The sequence below is a fragment of the Cladosporium halotolerans genome (assembly GCF_011745625.1).
Source record: "Cladosporium halotolerans strain TM138-S3 chromosome Unknown Sca2, whole genome shotgun sequence".
Taxonomy (NCBI): Eukaryota; Fungi; Ascomycota; class Dothideomycetes; order Cladosporiales; family Cladosporiaceae; genus Cladosporium; species Cladosporium halotolerans.
The window spans coordinates 1,120,735-1,144,306 of NW_027191453.1; the positions used below are offsets into that span (position 1 = coordinate 1,120,735).

Sequence of the window (23,572 nt, forward strand, 5' to 3'; positions counted from 1 at the left end):
CCTGCATCCCCGCATCCCTTCCGAAAGACACTTCTTCGACCCATTCCAAACCCCAAAAACCCAAACAGAGAAAAATAACCCCAAAACGAGCGAAAAAGGCTCCGTGAAAGCGTCAAGTGTTCTTGAAAGTGAGCAAGGAAACCCTTTCCAGCGCTGGAAGAGCCAGCGCGACGATGTGTGTGTGTGTGTTGTGAGTGTACAGCCGCTTTCGATCATGAAGCGGCCACAGTAATGGGCGGGAGACGACAGCTGCTGCCTCCTGTTCGGACGGAGCGTTTCCCCTGCACCGTGGGGTGGGATATCCAACTCGCAGCCGTTCCACGATCGTCCCGAATCCCACCATAAACAGAACTGAAAAAGACAAAAAGAAAAAAATCAAAAACGAATCAACTCACCCCACCCCTCAAACCTTCTCCCTCCTCCTAAACGCCCCGAAAAACCCTCCCTTCTTCTTCCCCTTCCCCATCCCCACCGGCTCATCATCAGCCCGCACCTGCTGGCGTCCAACAACCGGCGCCGGCGCCCCTCCATTCCCCATCGCGCCCTGGGAACCTTCGTCCGGCCCACTCGACCGCAAGAAATCCGCCAGATCGCCCGTGTTCGACGCCTCGTAGGCGCCCAGCCTCGCGCCCGCGTTGCCGCGCGGGATGCGCTGGCGCGGCGCGCCGGCGGGGCGGGCGGAGAGTTTGGGACCTGCGGGAGCTGGAGCCGGGGCTGGAGCAGCGACTGGCCCGCCGTTGGGCTGCGCTTGCGTCGTTCGGGGCCGGACGTTGGTGGCTGAGATGGGTTGCGGGGCGTTGGTCGAGGGCGGCTCGCTGTTGCGGAGGAAGTCGGCGAGGGATTCTTCGCGGGGGGGTTGCGGGTGGGGTTTGGTGCGGGGGAGGGCGGTGAGGTCGTCGTCTTCGTCGAAGTCTTCGTCTTCGGAGTCGGAGGGGATGGCGTAGGGGTCTTTGTTGCGGTAGCGTTTGCGGCCGTCAGAGGAGGGGGCGGGTTTGGATGCTGCTGGTGCTGCGTGGGGTTGGCTGATTTGGGAGGCGTGGGCGGTGGAGGGAGTGCTGTGGGCTGCTGGCTGCGAGGTGGTAGTGGTGTTCTTCGCGCCGTTGGCTTTGGCCGCGGCCGCCCCGCTGAAGTCGCCGCCGCCGAGCTCGTCGAAGCGGTCGGAGTCCATGGTGTTCCTGAAGGGCGCGACGGTCCTGGAGATGCGGTGCGAGCCCTGCTCCTCCGGCCCGTCGCGGATGAAGTTGATGAGGTCTCGCGTTCCGCTTGCGGCGCCCGTGGCGCTCCTTGCTTGCAGTTGCGGCTTGGGCTTCTTTGATTCGCTCGCGGGCATCTTGGGGACGGGAGGGATGTTCTCGGCCTCCATGGTCGTCTGCGTGAGCGACTTCGTCCGTTCGCCGTTGAGACTGCCGCCTCCGACGGATTGTGAGCGGGAGGTTTTCTCGCGCGCTGATTGCAATGAGGTCACCGAGCGGCTTGTGTGAAGACGCTGGACGTCTTGCTCGCGGTCGGGCCCGGTGGAGCGAATGAAGTCTGCGAAGTCACGCGTTGAAGCAGTCATTACCTGCGGCTCACGCGCGACGAGACCGCTGCGACGGTGAGCACTCGTGTTCCTAGGCGGAGGCTTGCTAATCGACCGTCTGCGTTCGCGAGTGGATTCCCTGTCGGGCTGAGGCTGGGATGAAACAGAGGGAATATTCTTGATCGACTGGCCACGGCTGGACCGCGATCGAGCATGAGTGTTAACGGTCGGAGACGAGTCCCTCTTTTGAGTGCCGTCAGACCCTTTGCTTGAGAGTTTAGCCAGAGCATTCGCATCAGACACCACCTTCTTAGCCGAGACGGCAGTGACCGGGCGCGAGGTGTTATTATCCCGCACGGTCTCCGGCGTCAGAGTGTACTTCACGGTATCCTCGCTTTGCAAGAAGTTATCAAAATCTTCCGGACCACGGATGCTGGCACTAGTAACCGGCGGCGTGCTTGTCCCGCTTCCAGTAGCTGGGACTGCGACCTCCCTCTTAGGGGTGCCCATGCCTGGCATAGCTGGATGGTTCTGCACATCGGAGTCGCTCTTCTGATGCGCGCTATAAACGCTGCGAGACTTCGTCGAGTCGACACTCTTCTGGGTTCTGGGTGATTGAGATTGCTTCGACTCCCGGAGCTTGTCGTGCAGGTCAGAGGCAACCGAAAGCGTGCCAGCACTGCCGGGGCGAGGTGCATTCGCCCGTGTCTGCTCATTAGGAGACTGCCGAGTCTGAGGTTTGGTCACTGGCGAGGGCTGGTCGGAGCCCACTGGCAGGTCACGGTTCGTGAGATACTCGCGGGGAGTCTTGGGTGATGATTTTGTCGCCTTCTCAACGGTTGTCACCTTCTCAACGGGAGTAGCGACAGTGGCCTCCCTGGCCTGCCTCACCGGCTCGTCGCCGGTGATGATGAGCCTGCTGGGCTTCTCGGACTCTCTGGGCGAGCCAATCATCGGCATATCTCTGGCTTTCTGCTCCTCAGCCTTAGCATCCAGAATCTCAGACGGGCTTGCAGGAGCCAACAGAGCCGCCATCGTGGTAGTGTCCTGGCGCTTGTGTCCGTTTTCTTTTGGCGTGTAGGGAATCTCCGCGGGCTGCGCCAGGGCTGCGGCCGGTGCAGGCGTCTCAATGGGCGCTGGACGCTCTCTGTGGCCGAGGGCGTACGACTCGTCTGTGTTGGCAGACGCAGAGCGGTCAAGGGCTGCATCAGGCTGCGAGACAACTGGCTCCTCAGCTCGGAGCTGACGAGCCGGCGATGCTTCTCTCGAGCGCGGCGTGCTCTCCGCTGCCATGACAGACTTCAAGTCGACCAGGCTCTTTCGCTGATCGAGCTCTCTGATCTCCCTCGAAGACCTTTGTCTCGGCTGCGGCAATGGCGCGTCCTGGACTTCTCTCGTCTCCTTGAGTGGTGCAGAGAATTCCTCCGCCAGAGACTTGTCTTCTTGCTTGTCGGAGTAGTGGTTGTAGGCAGTGGCACCCACTGCCGCACCAGCGACCGCGGCAGCACCGGCAGCAATACCAGACAACAGCCCAGTCGATTGCTCCTCTTTCGGAGGTCCATCCTTTCCTTCAGCCGGTGCTGTAACAGGTTCCTCCGCCTTTCGAGAGAAACCAGCCGAATCGTCCAACAACACCTTCGACTCCTCCCGGTCTTGCTTGTGAGGCTGCATGTCGGCCGCGCTCGCTTTCGGCTCAACCTCCTCAGGAACGATCCCTTGCACTTCCTCCTGAGCTTGCACATTCTGCTCCTCTGGCATGAGAGGGAACGCACCAGGGATCTCCAGCTTGGGCGTGCGCGGCGGATTAGGGACGGACTTGGAGCGCTGCCGTGTCATCGTTGGCCTGGCGAATGGGAAGCCAGGCGTCTTCGACTTGGACGCTGTCTGCATCACCGAGCCATCTGCCGTCCTGTAGGGCAAGTCCGAAGTGAAGCTGTTGCGCCTCGCCTCTTTGATCGGGCGTTCGCTTTCCACGGCTTCGTCAGCGCTCCTGGCCAGACCGGGCACCTCGATCTCGTCGACATCGCGCTTCGCGTCGCGCATGGGCAACGGAATGTTGGCGGCGAGGACGTGCTCGGGGTACTGGCCTTCAGGGTCGTCGTCGCGAGAGAAATGCCTCGGCCGGCTCGCGAGCTCGCGGTACTGCTCTTCGGCGACCGTCGAATCGTCGCGATAGTGACCCATGCTGCCTCTTCGGAGGGCAGAGAGGGAAGCAGCGCGGTCACGCGTGAAGCTCGAGCGAGACATCATGCCGTAGCGGGAGGGAGTCATGGGCCTCCGGTCGTTGCGCAGCGTCTTACGCCACGTGCGCCAAAGCCTGCCGAGTCTGACGTCCAGGGCGATCTTCTCGACGTCGAAATCCTCCACGGTGAACTGTCTGGGTGACGCAGGCTCAGCAGGCGCGGGCCGCTGCTGTGTTTTCGACTGTCGTCGAGCGCGGGCGTAGGCGGCCGAGCCGGCAGCTTGCAGCGACTGCTCGGCGACGAATTCCAGGACGGAGGTCAGGAAGATGGCTGCGGACCATGACACAAGGCCGGAGCTGGAGGAGAAGCGACGGCTGTCGGCTTCGCGGCCGTAGAACAGTTCCTGCTCTTTGACGTGGCGCTCCTCGTCCTCGTCTTCCATTTCGCCAAGGCGCATGTAGACCATGACGCGCAGGCGAGTGCGCTTCCACACGAGCTCGAGGTCCCATTTTCGGTTGTCCTTGGAGTTCAACGCCGCGTTGCGCTCATCCTCCTCTTCGCCGCCGGCAAGCAGCTCTTGTAGCTCTTCGTCTGCGTTTGCGACAGCTTCTTTGGCGAGACGTTGTTTCAACACTTCGTTGACTGCGGGGCGCAGCGCGTGAAGGCTTGTCGACCGCGCGGTAGAGAGGAAGCTGTAAAGCAATTGATCGAGGAATGAGTTGATCAAAGCAAGAGCCTGTGGAGAGAACTGCGCATCGTCCTTGGCTGGCCCATTTTGTTCATCCTCCTCATCGCTGGAATAATCGGACCGTCTGCTGGCCGCACTGTGCTCGTTGACCACCTGGACGGCACCAAATGGCGCAACGTAGGCGGCGGCAGGCTGGACGTTCTCAGGGTTCTGTGGCCAGTAGCCGGTCACACCAGAAATGGTGGAATAGCGGTCCGAGCCCGCGACGCTGGGTGTGCGCGACATGATGGGCGAAACGAGTGGGCTCCCACTGCCTAGGTCGTACGCATCGTTGGTGGAAGGTCCGGCGCGGTGGGAGGTCTGCGGCCTCCACGGATTCTCACTGGGAAGGAGCGGCGACACCGGGGCGTTGGGGTATCGGTGAGTTTGAGCGGATGCGACAGAGCTGGAGGGGTAGTGAAAGGGACGGTAGTGCTGCTGGTGGTGGTGGTAGCTCGGGTTTTGGTGAGATTGGCCGTGCTGCGACATGATGCAGCAGGGGTTAGCGCGTTGCTGCACCTGGGCCAGGATGTGGGTTATAGCGACTCAAGCAGCGCCGACAGAACCCTAAAATGGGCGGACGTCTTAGCAGATGGCGAGTATGAATACCGCGCTCGGCGTCGCGCGAGGGCCGCTGCACCCAATGGAGGAGGAGCAGAAGAGGTGTGAGGCGCCGGGCGGGCAGGCTGGTGCGAAGGCAGAGACTCTCGCCCGTCTCAGGTGCCGCGATGGTGGAGGGCGAGCGGTCGCGGAGGGGAAAGTCGCAGGCAGCGCGAGCGCGGAGCAAAGCCTATTGGCGTTAGGGGAGACCCTCGAGTCGTGGGCCCTCGCGCGAACGTTTGACGGGGCAGCCAACAGCGAAGAAAAGATAGGGGATGGGGAACGAACGTTATAACGAGCGGCAGGCGGCGCAACAGCAGTCCAGGCGGTGAGGCGCACGCTCAGCTGCGCGCGTGTGCCTGGGAGTCGCCGTCGCGAGGAGGCAGCGTTATAGCGCGGCAGCACTATATGGCGAGGACAATAGCACAGTAGGCATCTCGCTTACCCGTATAACGTTAGAGGGCGTCAGAAGCGTCGCCCGCCGGCTCTCCTCAGCTAGCGCCAGGGCCGGGCGAGGCTCAAGGGGAGAACTTTCGGCGCGAGCAGTGCCGGCTCCTGCACGTGGACGCCACAAGGTTTGCGAGACAGCGTCTAGAAGACGGGCGTGACGGGTGGCATTCGTCCCGCCGTTGCCGGCTCGTGTTGCAGCAGACCGCGGCCGGGATGGGCAGGACTATTGTATGAGAGTCCTCCGTCGCGCAAACGAGGCCAATGGTGCAGACATCTCGTCCCGATCGAGCGCAGCCCTGCAGATGTGAAGCTCGAGTAGCACGCCAAACGCGTCTCGGCGGAGCGGGGCCCAGTCTGTCGGGTGGAATGGCATTCGCGCTGCCACCGTTGACTCGCGTGTCTCGTGGCCAACGTGACGCTGCGCAAATGTGACATATTGCGAAGTATGTCTGATGTGTGGTACTGTAACGAAGGTTTGGCGTATTCAAGACTGTGAAGAAGATCTGCAAACGAAGTTGTGACTGCGAGCAGTCGCATGCCTGCCATGTGATCCAGCTTCGGCGATCGTCGGCAGGGATCCTCATCCCGCGTTTGGCAACCACTTTACGCGTTCGTGCCCTATCACTGCCTATCACGTCGCCGCGGCGAGGCCAAAACGACGTGTATGCATTCTCGACTGCAACGCGCTATACGCTCTCGAAGACATGGGGATACCCGACATACCCAGCAGCGCGCCTAGGTCCTCGCAGGTCGAGCCCGCAAAACCACTGCCATCGTACCGCGATGTTAAACAACTGCCGGCCCAACTCCTCGACCACTGCACTGTCTGCCTCGAGGAGCAGCTCTTTTCGCAAGCGATTCCTCTGCTCTCAAGCGCAGTAACCGCCGGAAAGGGCACGATACGACCGGCTTATGTGCCTCCAGTACAGCACCTCAGCCTCCTCGCTACTCTCATCGTCCACCCGTCCATGACCACCCGCACTACGTCTGAAGAGAAACACCAGGCTGCCGACGATGCCCTGCAATATCTGCGCCATCTCAACACCATCACATCAGCCGACCAATCGGGACTCAACAAAGCGTTACAATTCCGAGACTCTGCATCCTCACGCTCCAAGCGAGCACGCACCCGCCACTCCGACATCAGTAGTGATGATGAGAGTGAAGATCCGGGTCGTATCCGCTCGACGTATGCGGATCAGGAATCCTTGTTCGCGAATGCGGAAGACTTTTGGGCCGTTGTGGGCTGGGCGTTCAATTGCTCAGTAGCTCACAGCCATCGCTGGAGCAGATGGCAGCTCTGGCTGCGTCTGACGCTGGACGTGCTGGAAGATGATCTGGAGTCCCGATATTACACAATTAGGGACAGTGGCTCTACGGACAATCAACTGCTGAAAGACTCTCTCCTCGCTCAGTACCTAGCATCTTTCGTCGACTCAGGCCGCAACACCAAACGCCGCATCATGCGCGCCATCCTCGCCGACGGCAAACAAACCTCCCTCAACCAATTCCCCGAGATCTGGCGCAACGAAACGCGCCCACCCAAAGCCAAACCCGAGCCCAAAACCGGTAGCAAGCGCACCCTCGACCTCGACCAAGGCGACTTCGGCGACTACTTCGACTCCGACTCCGACGCCGAAGCCACAACACCCACAGCGACAACCCCCCGCCCCTCCCGCCGCGCCAGCACCCGGCCACCAAGCAACAAACCCAGCCGCCAACCCTCCCCCTCAACCCCCCAAACCCCACCAACCACCAACCAAACCCACGGCCCCCCCACCTCCCTCACCCTCCGCCTCCGCCTCCTAACCCTCCTAACCCGCCTCTCGACCCTCGCCCCAACCCTCTTCCTCGACCCCGAAGACCTCTTCGACCTCTACACCGAGTTCCTGCGCCACCTGCCGCTGCCCGTCTTCTCCTCCTTCCTCCTCACGCCCACCTCCACCACCAACCCGGGCTCCGCAAACCCAGCCTTCGACGCCCCCTCCCTCGCCTCCCTGACGCAAATGCTCCTGCGCCCGCTCCTCTCCTCCGCCGCGCCCGTCTACAACGCCAACGCCCTGACGCCCGCCGATTTCGCCGCGCACTTTGCGCCTTTCGCCGCGGGCTCGGGCAGCGTGGGCGAGAATGCGCGCGTGGGCGTTTGCGTCGAGGTGCTGCTGAGGTTGCTTTGGGGGCAGGGGGCGTTTGAGGGGTTGGAGGGGGAGGAGAAAGAGGAGGTGAGGAGGGCGGTTGGGGAGGGGGTTAGGGCTAGGGAGGAGAAGGTGGGGGGTGGGGAGGGGAGGAGGAGGAAGGGGGAGGAGGGGGCTTGGGAGGTTTTGAGGGCGGGTGGGGAGAGGATGCGGTGGGTTTTGGGGGAGGTTTGATTTGGTTGGTTTGAGGAATATGGGTGAGTGACGGGGTTGAGAGGTAGAAGGCGAGGAAGTGAGGTCGGGAGGAGAAAGGTGGCAGGTGGAGATGTGAGTGAGTGGTTTCAGAAGGAAATTGATGCTATTGGTTGTAGTTTTACAGAAGCTGGTCCGCACAAGCAGCAGCTCTAGATACCCCGTATTTTTGTACACAAAAGGTCAACGCCAACAGACCGTTCGTCTCTTATTCCACCGTCAAACGATCCATCTACCACGAGTAGTACTGCCCCCGAACGCCCTGCACGGGCCTGTCAGGAAGAGGCGTCCACACCTTGTCCTGCCTCTGCTTCAGCCTCTTCGCCTCCCTCTCCTTCCACTGCCTCACGCGCGTTGCCTCCTCCTTCAACACAACGCTCAGGCTCGTCCAGGGCGTGCGCATGATGAAAACTCTGCCGCGGGCTCTAAAATCGGGCAGTTTTCCGTACTGGCCACGGCCAACCCACGCCTGCTCAATAAAGATGTTCGACGTATCAGTGACGGTGTGCCTCTTGCCATCCTTGAGCTGAATATCCAGCGGCGACGAAGGCGACACCACATCCGCCTTAGGCTGCACGCCCGTAACGTCCGTCGACGACGCATTCAGATTCGGCGCCTCGCTCTCTGCCTCCTGCACACCGACCAGCCCCAGCCCCATCCCCCTCATCACAACCGCCTCGTCGCGCGCCGCCTCCAAGTGCGCCAACACCTGCTGCGCGACGCCCTTCTTGGAGAACCGCATCTGCACGATCGCCTCGTCGACCGTCTTGCCCTGGATCTGCCGCGCCAGCATCCCCAGCTTCTTGACGGACGTCTTCATCATCTCGCTCTTGGCCGTGTGCTCGCGCTCCGTCTGCAGCAGGAACTCCGCCTTGCTCAGCCGCCCGCCCTTGCGGATGCCCTGGATCACCTTCTTGCGCTCCCAGCGCTCGCGCGCGTTCGGGTCCGGGTCCAGCACGCGCGCCATGGACGCCGGGTTGCGCTTGCGCCCGCCCGTCTGCGTGTCTTCGTCCGCGCCGGCTTGGACTTGCGAGCGTCGGTCGTCCTCGAAGATCGAGGACGAGGCGATGTCGCCGGCGCGCGAGCTGGGGGAGCCGAATTGCTGGGCGGCGGCGGCGGCTCCGTCGGGGTTGTTGCGGTTGTATTCGTCGAGGATAGGATTTGAGGGGGCGTTTTTAGAGTCGGAGGAGGCGTGGCGGATTGGGAGGAGGGCGGTGCGCGATTGCACGCGGGAGGTGAGGGGGGCTTGGTTGGAGTAGAGGCCTGGAGGGGTTGTCAGTGGTGTTTGTGAGATCGGCGTGATTTGGAGACGTACATCGTGGCGCGAGCCGCCTTATGGGCAATGATACACTCATGGCGGGCGTATGGGGCACGACGAGGGTGCTCGAGGCCTCGCCCTGCTGCTCTGCTGGTATGGGACGAAGTCTGTGGAAAGTGTACGAGGCAGGTGCGGCGAGCGCGGAGGTTGGCCTGAGGTTTGAGGCTGCTCGGGGGATTGCTCCTACTGACCCGGCGCCGCGGAACAGCTTGGCCGATGATCGCGCTCGGCTACGGCGATGCGCGAGAAGGATGGCAAAGACGGCTGCTGGTGATTGCGGTCTATCGTCATGCTGGCCATAGCAGGAGGGGAGAGGCAGCGCGAACACAGCAGCTCTCAGCAGACCGGGCGAATCACGTGCACCTGATTATTCTCCGAGCGGTCCCTCCGCGCCAGGCACAGGCACATCGCGATGCCCGTGTCTCGCATGGCCGGCGATGACGCGTGGTCTGGAAGTTGAAACTGGGGCTCGTGTCGCACAAGAGCCCACGGAGCCGCGCCGAGCACGGCCAGCCTTCTTCCTCGCCTGCGAAGGGCAACCTTGGCCTCGATGTGCTGCGTCTCTGCGCTGTCCTAGCAAACTCAGTCCATCCCCGTAACGTTAGTGCCGAGAGAGCGGGCCGTCCTCGTGTTAGCTGTCACTCACTTCACAATCCGCTACACCCCATCCGACCTCTCTCCCTGCGCGCGCGCGTGCTCGCCCTCTCCCGTACCGCCCTCTTCCCATTGCCGGACTTCGCGCCGCGACTCGGGCGCTGAAAGCCGGATTGCGCGACCTCAGGCCGCTACCTTGGGTGTTATGCGCTAGATTGCCCGCCATCCGCCGGAGGACCTTTAAACTTGCCGCAGGTTAATCAGCTCTGCCTTAGCCAAAACATGGACATCAACAGGCTGTTGTCGCCAGACGAGGGCGGCGCCCGCGCTGCGCAGCCGCCACCTCCCACATCCTCCAACAGCATGCCCTCACCGCGAAAGCCTCGCCGGCCAGCCGGTGGCAAACGCAACATGTCTGGCCTCAGCCAAGAGGTCAGGCGGTCTCCTGAGCGCATGGACACGACTGGTCAGCCTTCACCGGTGCCTGGCTACGCGATGCAGCAGCCTCAGCAGGGCCAAGTGTACCAGTCTGGACCTCAGGTTGCTGCCCCCAACTTCAGGCCTTTGCAGCCTTCCGCGCGGGGAGCAGATGCGCAGGCGCAGGCGCAGGGTGCGTTCTACGTGCAAGCGCCGCCACAGCGCCCGGTGATGGCGCACCGCCATTCTTCACAGAGCTCGACGCGCTCCACCCCCCAGATGGATACATTGGCTGGTGAGTGCCACTCCGCGCAAACGGATAGCAAACAGCCCACGGCTAATCCCGCTTCGCGCCTTCCAGACTTAGCTTCCATGCAGCGCCAACCTCATCCGCGCAACGACTCTTCTAACAACGCTCCCACACGCCACTCGCCTTCAATGACCTCCCAGTCGTCTACCTCCGCTCCTTCAATAGGCCGCAACATCTCTTCGCAGTCCGTAGCCGACATCACCATGGCTGAGGCGCCAGCTCAAACACCGCCACCACGCGTCTTCACGTCGAATGCGCTGACCGAGACTGAATCTCAAACCGTCACCGACCTGCTGAACCACCTCGGTGAAAGCTCATACGCCTACGACTCCCATCTCCAGCTCATCAACCTCTTGCACAAAGGCTTCGTCACCCACGTCTCGCCTCCGGAAGGTAGCGGCGAAAGTGGCCAGGAACCACGCACCTTTGGGTTGCTTGCCGAACTCCGCCAAGCACGCGAATCGATGGACTCGCGTTATGCCGTTGGGGAGGACGTCTGGCTGGACTGGCTCGCAGATGAAGTCGTGATAGCTAAGACGGGTGACGAGCGTATCTCTCTGATGGAGCTCTTCCAGAGAGCGGTACAGGACGAGCCTTCTTCGGTCGCGCTGTGGCAGGCGTACGTGGATTGGATTGAGGCAAATTATACTTCGTGCCACAATCTTCCCGGCTCAGACCAATCGAGCTGGACTGAGGAAGATAAAGAGATCTGCAAGGAACTATTCAACAAAGACATGCTTGTCAGTGTACTGGAGCAAGCGACTCAGGCTACGCAGTGGCGGATTGACCAAAGTCATCTTTTGTGGAACCGTTTCATCACAGTCATCCAACCGGAGAATATGAACGAGTCCAATCGCCAGGATCTGGAGCGCATTCAAAATCACTACATTGAGCGACTGCGTATCCCAAGCTCTGGATGGAATGAGACACGCCAGCTTTTCTGGCCTCTGATGACAACACTCCATGGCGACAACTGGGAGGCAGCCATGGCTCAAGTAAACGAAATCGGTGAGCCCGCTAAGATTCAAATGGGACTTCGCGATGAGCATGAGCTCAAACTCGATCGTGTACTTCGTTCTGGTGACAAGAATGAGCTATTCAACGAGTTCACGCGATATCTCAAGTGGGAGAAATCCCCCAGGTCGAAGAAGAAGCGCGGCGGGCCCTATGAGAAGGAATTGCGTGCTGCTTTGTTTGAGCGAGCGTTGCTGAAATTTCCCACATACACGGAGTGGTGGCTTGATTACGTCGACTTTGTGATCAGCCAGAAACCCTCTTCGCATGATCCGTCTTCCTCGGTACTACCTCTCTTGGAGCGTGCAACTAAGCATTGCCCGTGGTCTGGAGAGCTCTGGGCGAAACGGATCCTGCGCTCTGACGTTGAGCGCAAACCTTACCACGAAATCGAAGCGATCAAACACAGAGCGACAAACTCTGGATTGCTGGACGTCGGCGGAATGGAGGAGCTGGTGAAAGTGCTCATGGAGTGGTGCAGCTATCTCCGTCGCAACGCCTTCACATCAACAAGTTCCGAAGACGACCTCGACACAGCAGAGGTCGGCATCATGATGGCCTTGGAAGATGTGCAACAAGCTGGGCGCAAGGTGTACGGCGAGGACTTCCAGGGTGATCCCCTTTACCGTCTGGAGAGAATTCAAATGAAGTTCTTGGCCGAAGCTCGCCGCATTGAGGATGCTCGCAACATCTGGAAGGCCCTCGCTCCCAAACAGGGCAAGTCTTTTGACTTCTGGGCGAGATACTACAGCTGGGAGCTTTTGTTCTGGGGCCACGACCGTTTGAGTGACAGCCATCGCGTTGAAACGACCGAGACCGCCCCTCACCTGGCTACTGCCGTTGTGGACGAAATGCTCTCGCAAGTACATCTCGATCAGCCTGAGAGCGCTGTCGAGCTTTACATGTCGCATTTCCAACAACACGAAAGCGTGGAGAAGTTGCAGGCCGCTGGCATTGAGGCCAGGGAGTTCTCAAAGAGGACTGCTATCCGTCGGGCTCACGAAGCTGAGCAAGCAGCAGCAGAGGCGGCTCAACAGCAACAGGAAGTCCAAGAGGCAGCAGCCGCACAGGCAGCCGAGGTGGCGAACCTCTCCACGGGCGACAAGAGGAAGCGCGATGACGATGTTAACGACGACACACACAAGAAGACCAAGACCGACGGTACACATGAGCATGATGCCGATTCTGCGGAGCCATCTGCATCAACGAGCGCTCAAGCAAAGCGAGACAGGGAGCACTCGACTATTACTCTCACAAACCTCAGCCTGGATACTGCGGAGCTGGACATAAGGAAGTTCTTCCAAGACTGCGGACCAGTGAGGGCCGTCAATATCCTCCCTCACCAGAACAACGACACAGCTGTAGCTACTGTCGAGTTTGAGACGCCTGAGGATGTCAAGACCGCCAAGGTGCGTAACGGAAAACCACTCAATGGCCGCGAGGTACACATCCAGAGTGGCAGCCGCAGCACCCTCTATGTGACAAATTACCCTGCGGAGTTTGACGAAGCCGCCATCCGCAAGTTGTTCGTTGACTACGGCGACGTGGTTACTGTCCGGTTCCCTAGCTTGAAGTACAACAGCCGGCGGCGTTTCTGCTACGTCCAATTCCTCACCAGCGAGCAAGCGCAAGCCGCAGAGAACGCGATGGACGACAAAATCCTCGACGGCTCTCACAGGCTGGTGGCCAAGATCTCGGACCCGGAAGCGGCGAAAAACCGCACTGGCGCATCAGCGGAGGGGCGAGAGCTGTTCGTCAAGAACCTCGACAACAACGTGCCCCAGCAAGACATCAAAGACCACTTCAGCAAATTCGGCACCGTCGTCTCCATGAACCTCCTCAAGCGCGCCGACGGCAAACGCGTTGGCAACGGCTTCATCGTCATGTCGTCCGCCGACGAAGCCACCAAAGCCGTCGAAGAAGGCAACAACCGCCCCTTCAGCGACCGCATCCTCAGCATCGTCCTCGCCACCCCGAAAGGCGGCGCCGCCCCGATGGACAAAGCCCGCAGAACAAACATCAACATCAAGCAATCCGCCTCCCCCGAGCCCAGCTCCCTGCCGACAAACGGCCGCCGCGCCTCCGACGTTTCCATGGCTTCCTCGGGCCACGCTGGCGGCGAGGACATGGCCAAGACGGTCCGCGAGCGCAAAGTCGCCATTTTCAACCTCCCGGACACAGTCAACGACGCCCGCATCCGCTCCGAGATGGAAAAGCACGGGCCCATCCTCAAAATTCAACTGCGCCGCGAGCAGAACGCCGCCATCGTCGAGTTCGCCGACCTCAAAGTCGCCTTCGGCGTCCGCGCCGGCGTCGAGTGTCCTGCGCTCGGCGAGGGCGTGAGCACGGGCGATACGGAGGCGCTTTTTGTCAAGGGGAAGAAGAAGGCGGAGAGTGCTGGGTTTGGCGGGATGAGGCCTGCTGCTGTTGCGAGGCCAGGGCAGGGGCGGGGTGGGAGGAGAGGGGGGCTGGGGTTTAAGAGGGGTGGGTTTGGGGGTGGTGCTGCGGCGTCGACTGGGCCGCAGAGCAATGGTTCCGGTCCCGCGGCGCCCGCGAGGAGCAATGCGGATTTCAAGGCGATGTTCGAGAAGAGCCGCGAGGCGCCTGAGGCGCCGGAGCCTGATGGGAAGGCTGACGGCGAGTGAACGTCAGGCTGTTAATGGAGCGGCGTTTTTGGCTCGATGATGGATGGGCTTAATGGTATGAGGTTTTATAGTGATGTACGATGGGTATGGCTCAGGATCGGGATCGGGGTCGGTGTCGGCTTTGCCTCTGGACGCGACGTGTGTAAGAACATCGATTAATAGCTGCATGATAGGCATGGCGAAGGGGAACGGTGGAGATAACCGATCGAAAGAAAGATGGCATTTCACGCTCACCTTGTGTTTCGTTTCGTTTCGTCTCGTTTCGCGGTGAAGAGTCCATATTTGATCGTCGGCTTGCGCACCTCTTCCACTCCTCGCAAAGCTTCTTGGAACTGTACCATCACCCATAAAGAACAAACGAAAAGATCCCAGACCCGTTCGGGCTTCCTCGAGCTGCTACCCGAACCACTAGTCAGCGATACACCGCCAATCTTTCCCTCGAGCGGCGTCTGTCGCACCTTGATCACTAATTCTCCCACGCACGGAATCTGATCCCGCCTTCAGTTTGTAAGCCGCATGATTCGAGGAGGGCTTGAGAGCGACGTGACACCTGATCAGTCCAATGCCGCGAGACTTCGGCAACGCATGATGATGTTTTTCGACGATACAGGTACTCTCCTTGATTACATTGCGTGCTGCAAGCGTTCAGATTTGAAGCTTGGAGGTGGTTTTTGTAAGCTGGGGGGTTTGTAAGCAGGCATGCTCGAGAGGGGAGCATATTCGATATTGGGGGGATGACTGCGTTTTGAATAGCTGCGTGAGAATGCCGATGCATGTACAAAGAGGGGTATGCTCGTGACGTGTAAGCAAGTATATAAAACCAGGGCCTCGCAAGCATTGGGCAGACCACCCAACTCCGACCTCGTCTTCTCCCAGACGACCCAATCGCCCAGCATGCTCCTCTCACCCTTGCTCCTCTGGGCCACCACGGCCTCCGCCTCCATATCCCTCCTCCCAAACACCGACGCCACCTTCCCCTCCTCCCCCCAACCCTTCACCATCTCCGTCTCCCCAGCCTTCATCAACGAAACTCTCTCACGAGTCGCCAACTCCCGCCCCCCAATCCCCATAACCGGCCTCTCACCCCCTAACTCCGACGGCCCAACCCTAGCAAAGTACGCCGCGCTCCGCAAATACTGGCTAAACGAGTACTCCTGGCCCGCGACCGAAGAAGCCATAAACCGCGTCCTGCACCAATTCACAACAACCGTCCACTCCCCCGACTCATCCTACCCGCACCCCGTCCCCCTGCACTTCGTGCACCACCGCTCCCCGCGCGCAGACGCCATTCCCCTCCTCTTCATCCACGGCTGGCCGGGCTCCTTCCTCGAAGTCTCCAAAATCATCACCCTCCTGACAAACCCGCCCAACGCCTCCGTGCCCGCTTTCCACGTCGTCGCGCCCTCGATCCCAGGCTACGGTTTCTCGCCCGCGCCGGTGCACGCAGGCTACGGCCCGCTCGAAGCAGGCCGCAGCTTCCACGCGCTGATGCTGCAGCTCGGCTACGGGAAGTACGTGGTCCAAGGCGGCGACATCGGCGGGTTTATTCTGCGGCACCAGGCGGCGGCGTACCCGGCGAGCGTGGTGAGCGCGCTGTCGAATTTCTGGCTCGTGAGGCCGAACGCGACTGATCTGGCGGGGTGGGCTGCGGGCGAGACGAGTGAGGGGGAGGCGGCGTATATGCAGGGGTTGGAGAGGTATATCGTCGAGCGCTCGGGGTACCGGTTCGTTCAGCAGACGGTGCCGCTGGCGCTGGCGTATCTGGCGAATGATTCGCCGCTGGGTTTTGCGCTTTGGGTGTGGAATTTGATGAGTGAGATTGTGGACCCGAGGCACGGGGGGTTTGGGTTGGGGGAGGTTGTGACGTGGTCGTTGATGTATAGTATTCAGGGGCCGTATGGCGGGTTTAGGATGTATAAGGAGATGGTGGCGGAGGGGGATTTTGCGGATGTTGGAATTGGGAGGCCGCCGTTTGTGGTGCAGCCGGTGGGCGTGACACAGCGGCCGTATGATTTGGGGTTTGGGATGCCGGTAGAGTGGGCGCGGAGGGATGGGAATGTAAAGGCGGTGTATGTGCATGAGGTTGGTGGGCATTTTGCGGCGTATAAGGATACGGAGTCGTTGGCGGATGACGTTTATCGGTGGTTTGGAGATAGGGAGTTGTCTGGGACTGCGGTGTTCCATCAGTAGTTTGGAAAATTGGAGACCTTGAGGGTATTGATAGACTGTCCCTGGAAGCATGGAAGCCTTGCAGAGCCTGTACCATGACGTCCGCGAAGGGTGAACGCCTTGTCAGGCTGTCAGGTCTCTTCACCTGGGGGCTTGCTTCTGTCTAGGAACGGGCTTGCATCTATGTTCATAGCCTCTCTGTGAACGACGTGGATTATCACGCGGTCTTGAGCTGATAACCTACGATGCTTTTTGGAAATATTTTAAGCGGTTGGCTGGAAACCCTTGAACTTTCCATATTGATCGTGCGGGTGCCAGTTGGAGTACAGCTGCCTGGAAAACCTACCACGACAAGAATTCCCGACCTCTCGGGAGTTAAGGGCTGATCGTGGGCTAATTACTGTGCTTTGAGCTGTAGCTTCTCCGGACGAGATATGCTAATCAAGCCAGTGGAAAGGTAAGGATGTGGCGTCTTCCCGCATAAAATCACCTGAGCTTCGATTAAAGAGGTTGTCGCAGAATATCTGGCTTGGAGAAGCGGCGTTTTCGTGCCCGTCGAGCTCATAAGGTCTGGCATACGATTAATGAAACGCGTGAAGCCAATGAGATGGTCTTCGTTTCTACGACTTGATGCTGACGCGTTGGTCAAATGCATAGATTTGTGTGGCGAAGGGTGTGGTGCAGAACTCGCGATCTAGCGAAGCTGATCTACATTCAGCGCGATCGAGGTAGGTACGTTCGCCAATCGCCTATTTTGACTTAACGGAATTGCAGATTTCTGGGCGTTGGGCAAGCAAACAGAGAAAGGGAAGCTAAGAATAATGAAACGATCAGCATGCGACGACGTCTGTACTCTCCCGCCAGTAAGGCTGCGCTTTCAAAGCATGCTCGCAGATCACAGACAGAATCTCGCCTACCGACGTGCATCAGGCGACGGCGGGGATGACAGTAGTCTAGCGTGCAGGAGCGAGATCCTGGGAAGCGGTGGGCCGAGGCAGGTGGGTGAAATGCAAGGTTGGGGGTCCTCGAAGGTGAAAAGTCTCTCGGAGCTGGTTGGTGGGCATGTCCAATTCGGTGGCAAGGCCAGCCTTCCAATGATCTGAGGCACTCCGGCCAGTATGGTCAGATCTTGCTGATCGCGAAGTGCTGATCGCGAAGCTTTTCGTTGCTTTTCTTTCAGTTTTGCTTGCGTGTGGCCCTGCCGTTAGAGCGGTCCGCTTCGGAGCGATGCAACAGCGGATTGATTTGTGAAAAATCTTCATGCAGACATTATGTCACTCACAAGTCCCCAGTGGTCGTGTGCCACTGATCCGGAAATTGCCAGTAATGGAAGTCGGCCGTTGTAAAAGGATCGCATGCGGCCGCAGCAGGAACACCAGAGTCGAGCGATGGAACCTACCGCAGAGAACGGACATGAGTGGGGCCCCAAGCTTCTAGAGTTTGCTTCCCTGAAAGCCAGACAAACACGTGCTCCACCACGCCCAGGCCCACGGGGTTTTACGGGTCTGGTTGGAGATCTCGGGTAGACACAACGAGTCCAGATCTTCTCGAGCGTTGAGAGGGAAGGGTCTACCGTTTCTCATACACAGAGACGTGTGAGGCCACGTGGGTCTTTGGCCCTGAGGATGTCTTGGAAGGGCTCAAGCCTGCCCAGTGGTGTTGGCAAAGTCATGGCGCGCTGGTTGGCAATTGCTTATGCAGCAACGCGCAGGGCGTTCTCGGTAGGTGCTCGCGTGAGACGACAGGCCCCAACCGCACTGACAGCTTTATCACCCTTGCAGGATCGTATCTCACTCCCTGTGTTGCAGCGCATGAGTATTCCACACCATTTCCCAGGACGGGGCTGTCGTCGACTGGCGGGAACGGGGTGACATTCGCATTCGGCGACTTTCCTATTTGGATCGCGCGTATGGTGCGCCACTGCGCATTATTGCAGGCAGGGTCTGGCCCCAAGGGGAGGTGTATAGGCGGACGGCGTGGGCGAGGGCGAGGTGAAGTCGCACACGGCTGCAAACACGTGGGACGTCCACACGCTTGATGATTGGCCTTCTCCGTCGTGCATGAAAGGCAAAAGAAAATTGATATGCGCTGCCAAGGACTGCCAAGTCGCCGGGGCGCCTTCGCAACATTGGCAACGCAGTCCAAGACGACTAGCGACGAGCTTGTGCCGTCTTCTCGCCAGACAAGCGTCGCTCGACGTCTGCAAGCCGAAGCCTCTGCAATCGAGACCGAAAGTTAGACGACACGGAGCGCTGATGGCAGACCTCACTTCCCGCCAGCACGCCCTCTACGCGCCAATCAGCGACCGTGGATCGAGGGCGTGTCGTCCATCCGTCCATCATCCTCACTTCACGCGTGTTCAGCTGGCTTTGGTATGCCCGCAGGTAGGTGCGCAGGTAGGTGAAGCGCAGGCGAGAAGCAAAGCAGGCAAACCACTCATTCGGCGCCACTGATCCTCGCATGCAACACATATAATCCCTCGTGTAGCCCGAGTCTCGCAACCTCCTGCTTCGGGCCATCACCGAGATCTCTCACATCCTCCCTCACTCCCAAGTGACCACCGGTCGTCGCCAACATGCCGCAGCTCGACCAGTACACCTATGTCTTCGCCATCGGCACCTTCTTCGCCATGTTGGATGCCTACAACAACGGCGCCAACGATGTCGCGAACTCTTGGGCCACCAGCGTTTCCTCCAGGTCCGTCTCCTACAGGCAGGCTATGGTATTCGGTACTATCTTCGAGCTCCTGGGTGCGATTACAGTGGGTGCCCGCACAGCGGATACTATCAAGAACGGCATCATCCCTAACGCTGCATTCAACGGCAACGCGGGCGTTCAGATGCTCGCCTTCACCTGCGCCCTCGCAGCGGCATCCTCGTGGGTCATGTGGTGTACTCGTCACTCTGCCCACGTCTCTTCCACCTACTCCCTCATCTCGGCCGTTGCTGGTGTTGGCGTTGCCGTTGCCGGTGCTGATAAGGTCCAGTGGGGCTGGAACAACGGAAAAGGTCTGGGAGCTATCTTCGCAGGCCTGGGTATGGCTCCTGCCATCTCTGCCGGCTTCGGTGCTACCATCTTCATGCTCATCAAGTTGGTCGTCCACATGCGCAAGAACCCTGTCCCGTGGGCAGTCTGGACCTCTCCGTTCTTCTTCCTGATCGCGGGCACGATTTGCACGCTCTCGATCGTATACAAGGGCTCACCCAACCTTGGTCTTGGCAAGAAGCCTTCCTGGTACATCGCCGCCGTCACTATGGGTACTGGTGGAGGCGTCTGCCTTCTGGCCGCTCTGTTCTTCGTACCATTCGTTCACGCCCGTATCATCAAGCGTGATGCTTCCGTCAAGTGGTGGATGTTCATCCAGGGCCCCCTGCTCTTCCGCCGCCCCGCCCCTGAGCACAACGAGCAGGCTGTCGTTCCCAATTACGCCGTGGTCCAGCACGACGACGAGACCCTCGTTGAGACCACCGGATCCGAGACCGACGTCCCCATCAGCAAGCAAGTGGTCGAGAACGAGAAGGCCTTCGACGAGGTCGAGCGCGAGATCTCTGGCAAGACCCTGACCTACAAGGAGCTCAACGAGCTCTCCGAGAAGCGCCTGAACGAGAAGCTCATGAAGGGCAAGGGCCCGCTCGCCTGGGCCCTGCGCACCCTCCGTGACAACCCCCTCGGCGCCGGCCAGGTCTACGAACTCCACAACATGAAGATCATCCTCAAGCGCATCCCCGCCTACATCGTCTGCGGCGCCCTCTACGGCCTGCACTACGACATCCACGCCGCCCAAACTGGCACCGCGGGTACTCCCGAGGGCACCCGCATGAAGCGCGTCTACGCGCACGCCGAGAAGTACTCCAACGAGGTCGAGCACTCCTACTCTTTCGTGCAGGTCCTGACCGCTTGCACGGCCTCTTTCGCGCACGGCGCCAACGACATCGGCAACTCCGTCGGCCCCTGGGCCGTCATCTACTCCGCCTGGAGCACCGGCAACGCCGCCGCGGCCAAGGCCCCCGTGCCCGTCTGGCAGCTCGCCGTCCTCGCCCTGACCATCTCTCTCGGCCTCGTCACCTACGGCTACAACATTATGAAGGGTAGGGCCGCACCTCACATCCCCATTTTACCACTGAGAAACCCCAATTTACTAACATATCGACTTCCACAGTCATGGGCAACAAAATCACCTACCACTCCCCCTCGCGCGGCTGCAGCATGGAGATGGGCGCCGCCATCACGGTGTTGGTTTTCAGCCAGTTCTCCCTCCCCGTCTCGACGTCTATGTGCATCACCGGTGCTACTGTGGGCGTTGGGCTTTGCAACGGTACTTACAAGGCGGTCAACTGGCAGCGGATTGGCTTGCTGCTGACGGCGTGGATCATGACGATCCCGATTGCGGGCACGATTGGTGGTGTGCTTATGGGGTTGTTTTTGAATGCGCCGCACTTTTCTTAAGTGGAGAGTTCCTAATAGGGGTTGTACAAAAGTTCGAGGTCTGCCTTTTGAGGGGATAAGGATGCATGGACGATTATAATGTTGGGCGACGATCGAGAGTGGTTTTCTTTTCTTACTGTATACCCACACTTTACACTTACACGACTGGTCGTTGCTACTACTACTGTTGAAAATCAATACGTTAATTTGCATCAGATACATGAATCATCTCAGAATCTCATTCTCGCCTCTGTGTCCCTCCGCTCCTCTCAACGACCATGACGTGGCAGCTTCTCTACCTCTCTGTAGTCTGCATCGTGTGTGGATACTCTGCAGACGATGATAGCACCTCAAATCCATATGTGCCTGCGGAGAAGCCCTTGAAGCACCTAATCAGGATAGCATTGCGGATCCATCGGTGAAGTTGCCGAGCTTCACTGTTCCCTGGGCTCTCCAGAGAGGTGCCTCTGTCAGAGAAGCTATTCCAACGGATTTGCAGATAGATGGTATACGACGATGATCCAACAGCTCGCGACGAAGATGCGAATGAATTATAACGATATCTGTTTGAGGTCTCTTCCCGGCCATGGTGGAGAGTGAGGTTTTCCATTGTCTTTGCTGATTGTACTACACGGCCGGCGGCCGTTGTCCCTGTACTACAGATGCAGACGATCATTCCCATCTTCTCAATTGTCTAGGGAGTAACTAAGCTGCTTCTCCGTCCGCCGAAATGTGAGCCTTTCGCAATGAATCTCCCTCAATGGATAGTGTAGAGTCGAGGATAGCACTTTACATATTTGACGTGCCTTGAAGTACGAAGGGGTCTTATAGAACATTGATATAAGTCAAGGGGTCAGTTGTCGATTACCCTGACTGTCAACTAGGATCTCATGCGTGAAGGATGGAATGTTTGGACATCGGCCTTGTCCCTGAATAAAGAGGTTTGTCCGTGCATTGTGGGCTGGATGTTTGGGATCGATGCTGAGGACGGCGGGGCTACGATGAGAGCATTGAGGGAATCTCTCAATATTCGAAGTCAGATTCTGACGTCCAAGCAATTACGGGTGTTGCTGCAAGCTGGTCGAGTGGACACTCGTGTCAAGTTGATCGATTCCGACCTTGTAGTATAGAAGCCACAACCGGCTTTGTCTGGTCCGATATCCGACCTGGAGTTTGATTTGAGGTGTTCGTCGGTCTCTCTTTGTGGACACTACTGGAGGGACAAAGAATGGACTGGCGCGGACTCGACGTCGATGGCCTCTCCGCTGAGATGGGGGATTTGGAGGGTTGATGCAGGTCGGCGTCACGTGCTGGATCAGTCGAGACACCGGAGGGCTGTCACATGCCAGTGCCAGAATAACCTCGGGGAGCACCACTTCTCACTTCTTGATCCTCAAAGTTCAGGAGTGAAAGCTGCTCTTGCGACAAGGTTAGCCAACAAAGAACTCCTGTCGACCCGACAACCACGCGGCTATACCTTTACCAAGGGCTTTCACCACAATGCCTTTGAAGATGTAAGTGAATACCAGCAAACATTGGTAAAGATACGACTGCGCTTCCTCCGAGGGTCACCAACCACTTCATATGCTCCTGCTCTCCGACTGACGCCATCAACACAATGGCTTCCTCACCTGAGATTTCACCGAGCACGCCTCTAAAGATACCAAAAACACGATCAAGCATGCCCCGCCACACGACCCCAAGCGGCGGCTCTGCCACAACCTCCAACCCGCCGCTCTCGCCCATCAGCGAAAACGCCACCACCACCAGCAGCCCGAGCCCAAGCAGTAACCCCTCGGAAACCTCCAGCTCCAACCGCTCCGCTTCCAACACCTACAACACCTCCGCACCGCAGTCCTACACCCGCTCCGACCTCAAAGCAATCCTCAACACCATCTCCGCCTTCACCCAACACTACGCGGCCATGTACCGCGCCCTCGGCCGCACCTACCACTCCCTCCCATTCTCCTCTCGAACCAGCACTCACATCCTCCCAGCCTTGCAATCCATCGCCGCCTCAGCGTTCACCGCCCCGCCCTCCCAGCAGCTCCCAGACCTGGTCCTCATTTTCGGCGAGATCGGCTGGCGGCTTAACGACGCGCAGTGGGTTCTTTGCGCGAGCGGGGCACGCTGGAGCAACGTGGAGAGAGGGTTGTGGAGGTGCGAGGAGTTGGTCGAGGAGGCGGAGTGTCGGCTGTGGTTTTTGCAGGGGGTTGTGGGGGAGATGTGGGTTGTTAGCGAGCAGGCGGAGGGGGAGGAAACGAGGGGGGAGGGGGAGGAGAGGGAGAGGTTGGAGATGGAGTGGGAGGGAGTGTTGCCGGGGATGTGTCTTAGATCGTGAGGGAGATTTCGATGGGGATTGTCTCTTGTTCGTGGGCGGCTGTGAGGGATTTGCTGGTGAAAACTGGCGGGTTGGGCGGGTTTTATGGGATGTTATTGACCGAAGATGGTTCCCAAATGTCCGTGGAGGCCTCTAGGAGGTTATCGCTACTCACGGCTGATCGTTTGAGCCAATTTGATTAGAGGTGGTTGCGTTTGACCGCAGATAGCAAGTATGAATTCATGCCGTACTTTGAATTATTGAATCTTGATAATTTTCCAAATATCTAGCTGTTGGGCGGGTTGTGGACTCTGAACTTGGTGGGAAGAAAAGTCGAGGACAAAGAAACCACTAAGGCTTGGTTGGGCATCGGTGGATTGTGCGTTTGGTAGCGAGATGCTATGACCTGCAGCTGCTGGGAAGAAATGGCAATACTAAAACGGTGATGTCACGGTAGCGAGGGCTGAAGTGAGTATACGGCCAGTAACAATTCAGTG

General features: G+C 59.1%; 6 protein-coding genes across 6 annotated transcripts; 4 read left to right on the forward strand and 2 right to left on the reverse strand.

Annotated features, from left to right (window-relative positions):
- Nucleotides 1–403: 403 nt before the first annotated feature.
- WHR41_00913 (uncharacterized protein) lies at nucleotides 404–4,918 on the reverse strand (the record flags this gene model as incomplete). The annotated part of the gene is made up of 1 exon (XM_069369519.1): nucleotides 404–4,918. One exon carries the CDS (start codon nucleotides 4,916–4,918, stop codon nucleotides 404–406), a length of 4,515 nt encoding a protein of 1,504 aa, XP_069233900.1.
- Nucleotides 4,919–6,183: 1,265 nt separating this feature from the next.
- WHR41_00914 (uncharacterized protein) lies at nucleotides 6,184–7,845 on the forward strand (the record flags this gene model as incomplete). Its single annotated transcript, XM_069369520.1, has 1 exon — nucleotides 6,184–7,845. One exon carries the CDS (start codon nucleotides 6,184–6,186, stop codon nucleotides 7,843–7,845), a length of 1,662 nt encoding a protein of 553 aa, XP_069233893.1.
- Nucleotides 7,846–8,095: 250 nt separating this feature from the next.
- On the reverse strand, nucleotides 8,096–9,218 carry WHR41_00915 (mitochondrial 54S ribosomal protein uL22m; the record flags this gene model as incomplete). The annotated part of the gene is made up of 2 exons (XM_069369521.1): nucleotides 8,096–9,126; nucleotides 9,179–9,218. The coding sequence occupies 2 exons, from the start codon at nucleotides 9,216–9,218 to the stop codon at nucleotides 8,096–8,098; spliced, it is 1,071 nt and encodes a 356-aa protein (XP_069233894.1).
- Nucleotides 9,219–9,798: 580 nt separating this feature from the next.
- Nucleotides 9,799–14,161, forward strand: WHR41_00916 (uncharacterized protein; the record flags this gene model as incomplete). Its single annotated transcript, XM_069369522.1, has 2 exons — nucleotides 9,799–10,487; nucleotides 10,554–14,161. The coding sequence occupies exons 1-2, from the start codon at nucleotides 10,058–10,060 to the stop codon at nucleotides 14,159–14,161; spliced, it is 4,038 nt and encodes a 1,345-aa protein (XP_069233895.1). The 5' UTR covers nucleotides 9,799–10,057.
- Nucleotides 14,162–15,055: 894 nt separating this feature from the next.
- WHR41_00917 (uncharacterized protein) lies at nucleotides 15,056–16,351 on the forward strand (the record flags this gene model as incomplete). Its single annotated transcript, XM_069369523.1, has 1 exon — nucleotides 15,056–16,351. One exon carries the CDS (start codon nucleotides 15,056–15,058, stop codon nucleotides 16,349–16,351), a length of 1,296 nt encoding a protein of 431 aa, XP_069233896.1.
- Nucleotides 16,352–18,905: 2,554 nt separating this feature from the next.
- Nucleotides 18,906–20,976, forward strand: WHR41_00918 (uncharacterized protein; the record flags this gene model as incomplete). The annotated part of the gene is made up of 2 exons (XM_069369524.1): nucleotides 18,906–20,418; nucleotides 20,490–20,976. The coding sequence occupies 2 exons, from the start codon at nucleotides 18,906–18,908 to the stop codon at nucleotides 20,774–20,776; spliced, it is 1,800 nt and encodes a 599-aa protein (XP_069233901.1). The 3' UTR covers nucleotides 20,777–20,976.
- Nucleotides 20,977–23,572: the final 2,596 nt, after the last annotated feature.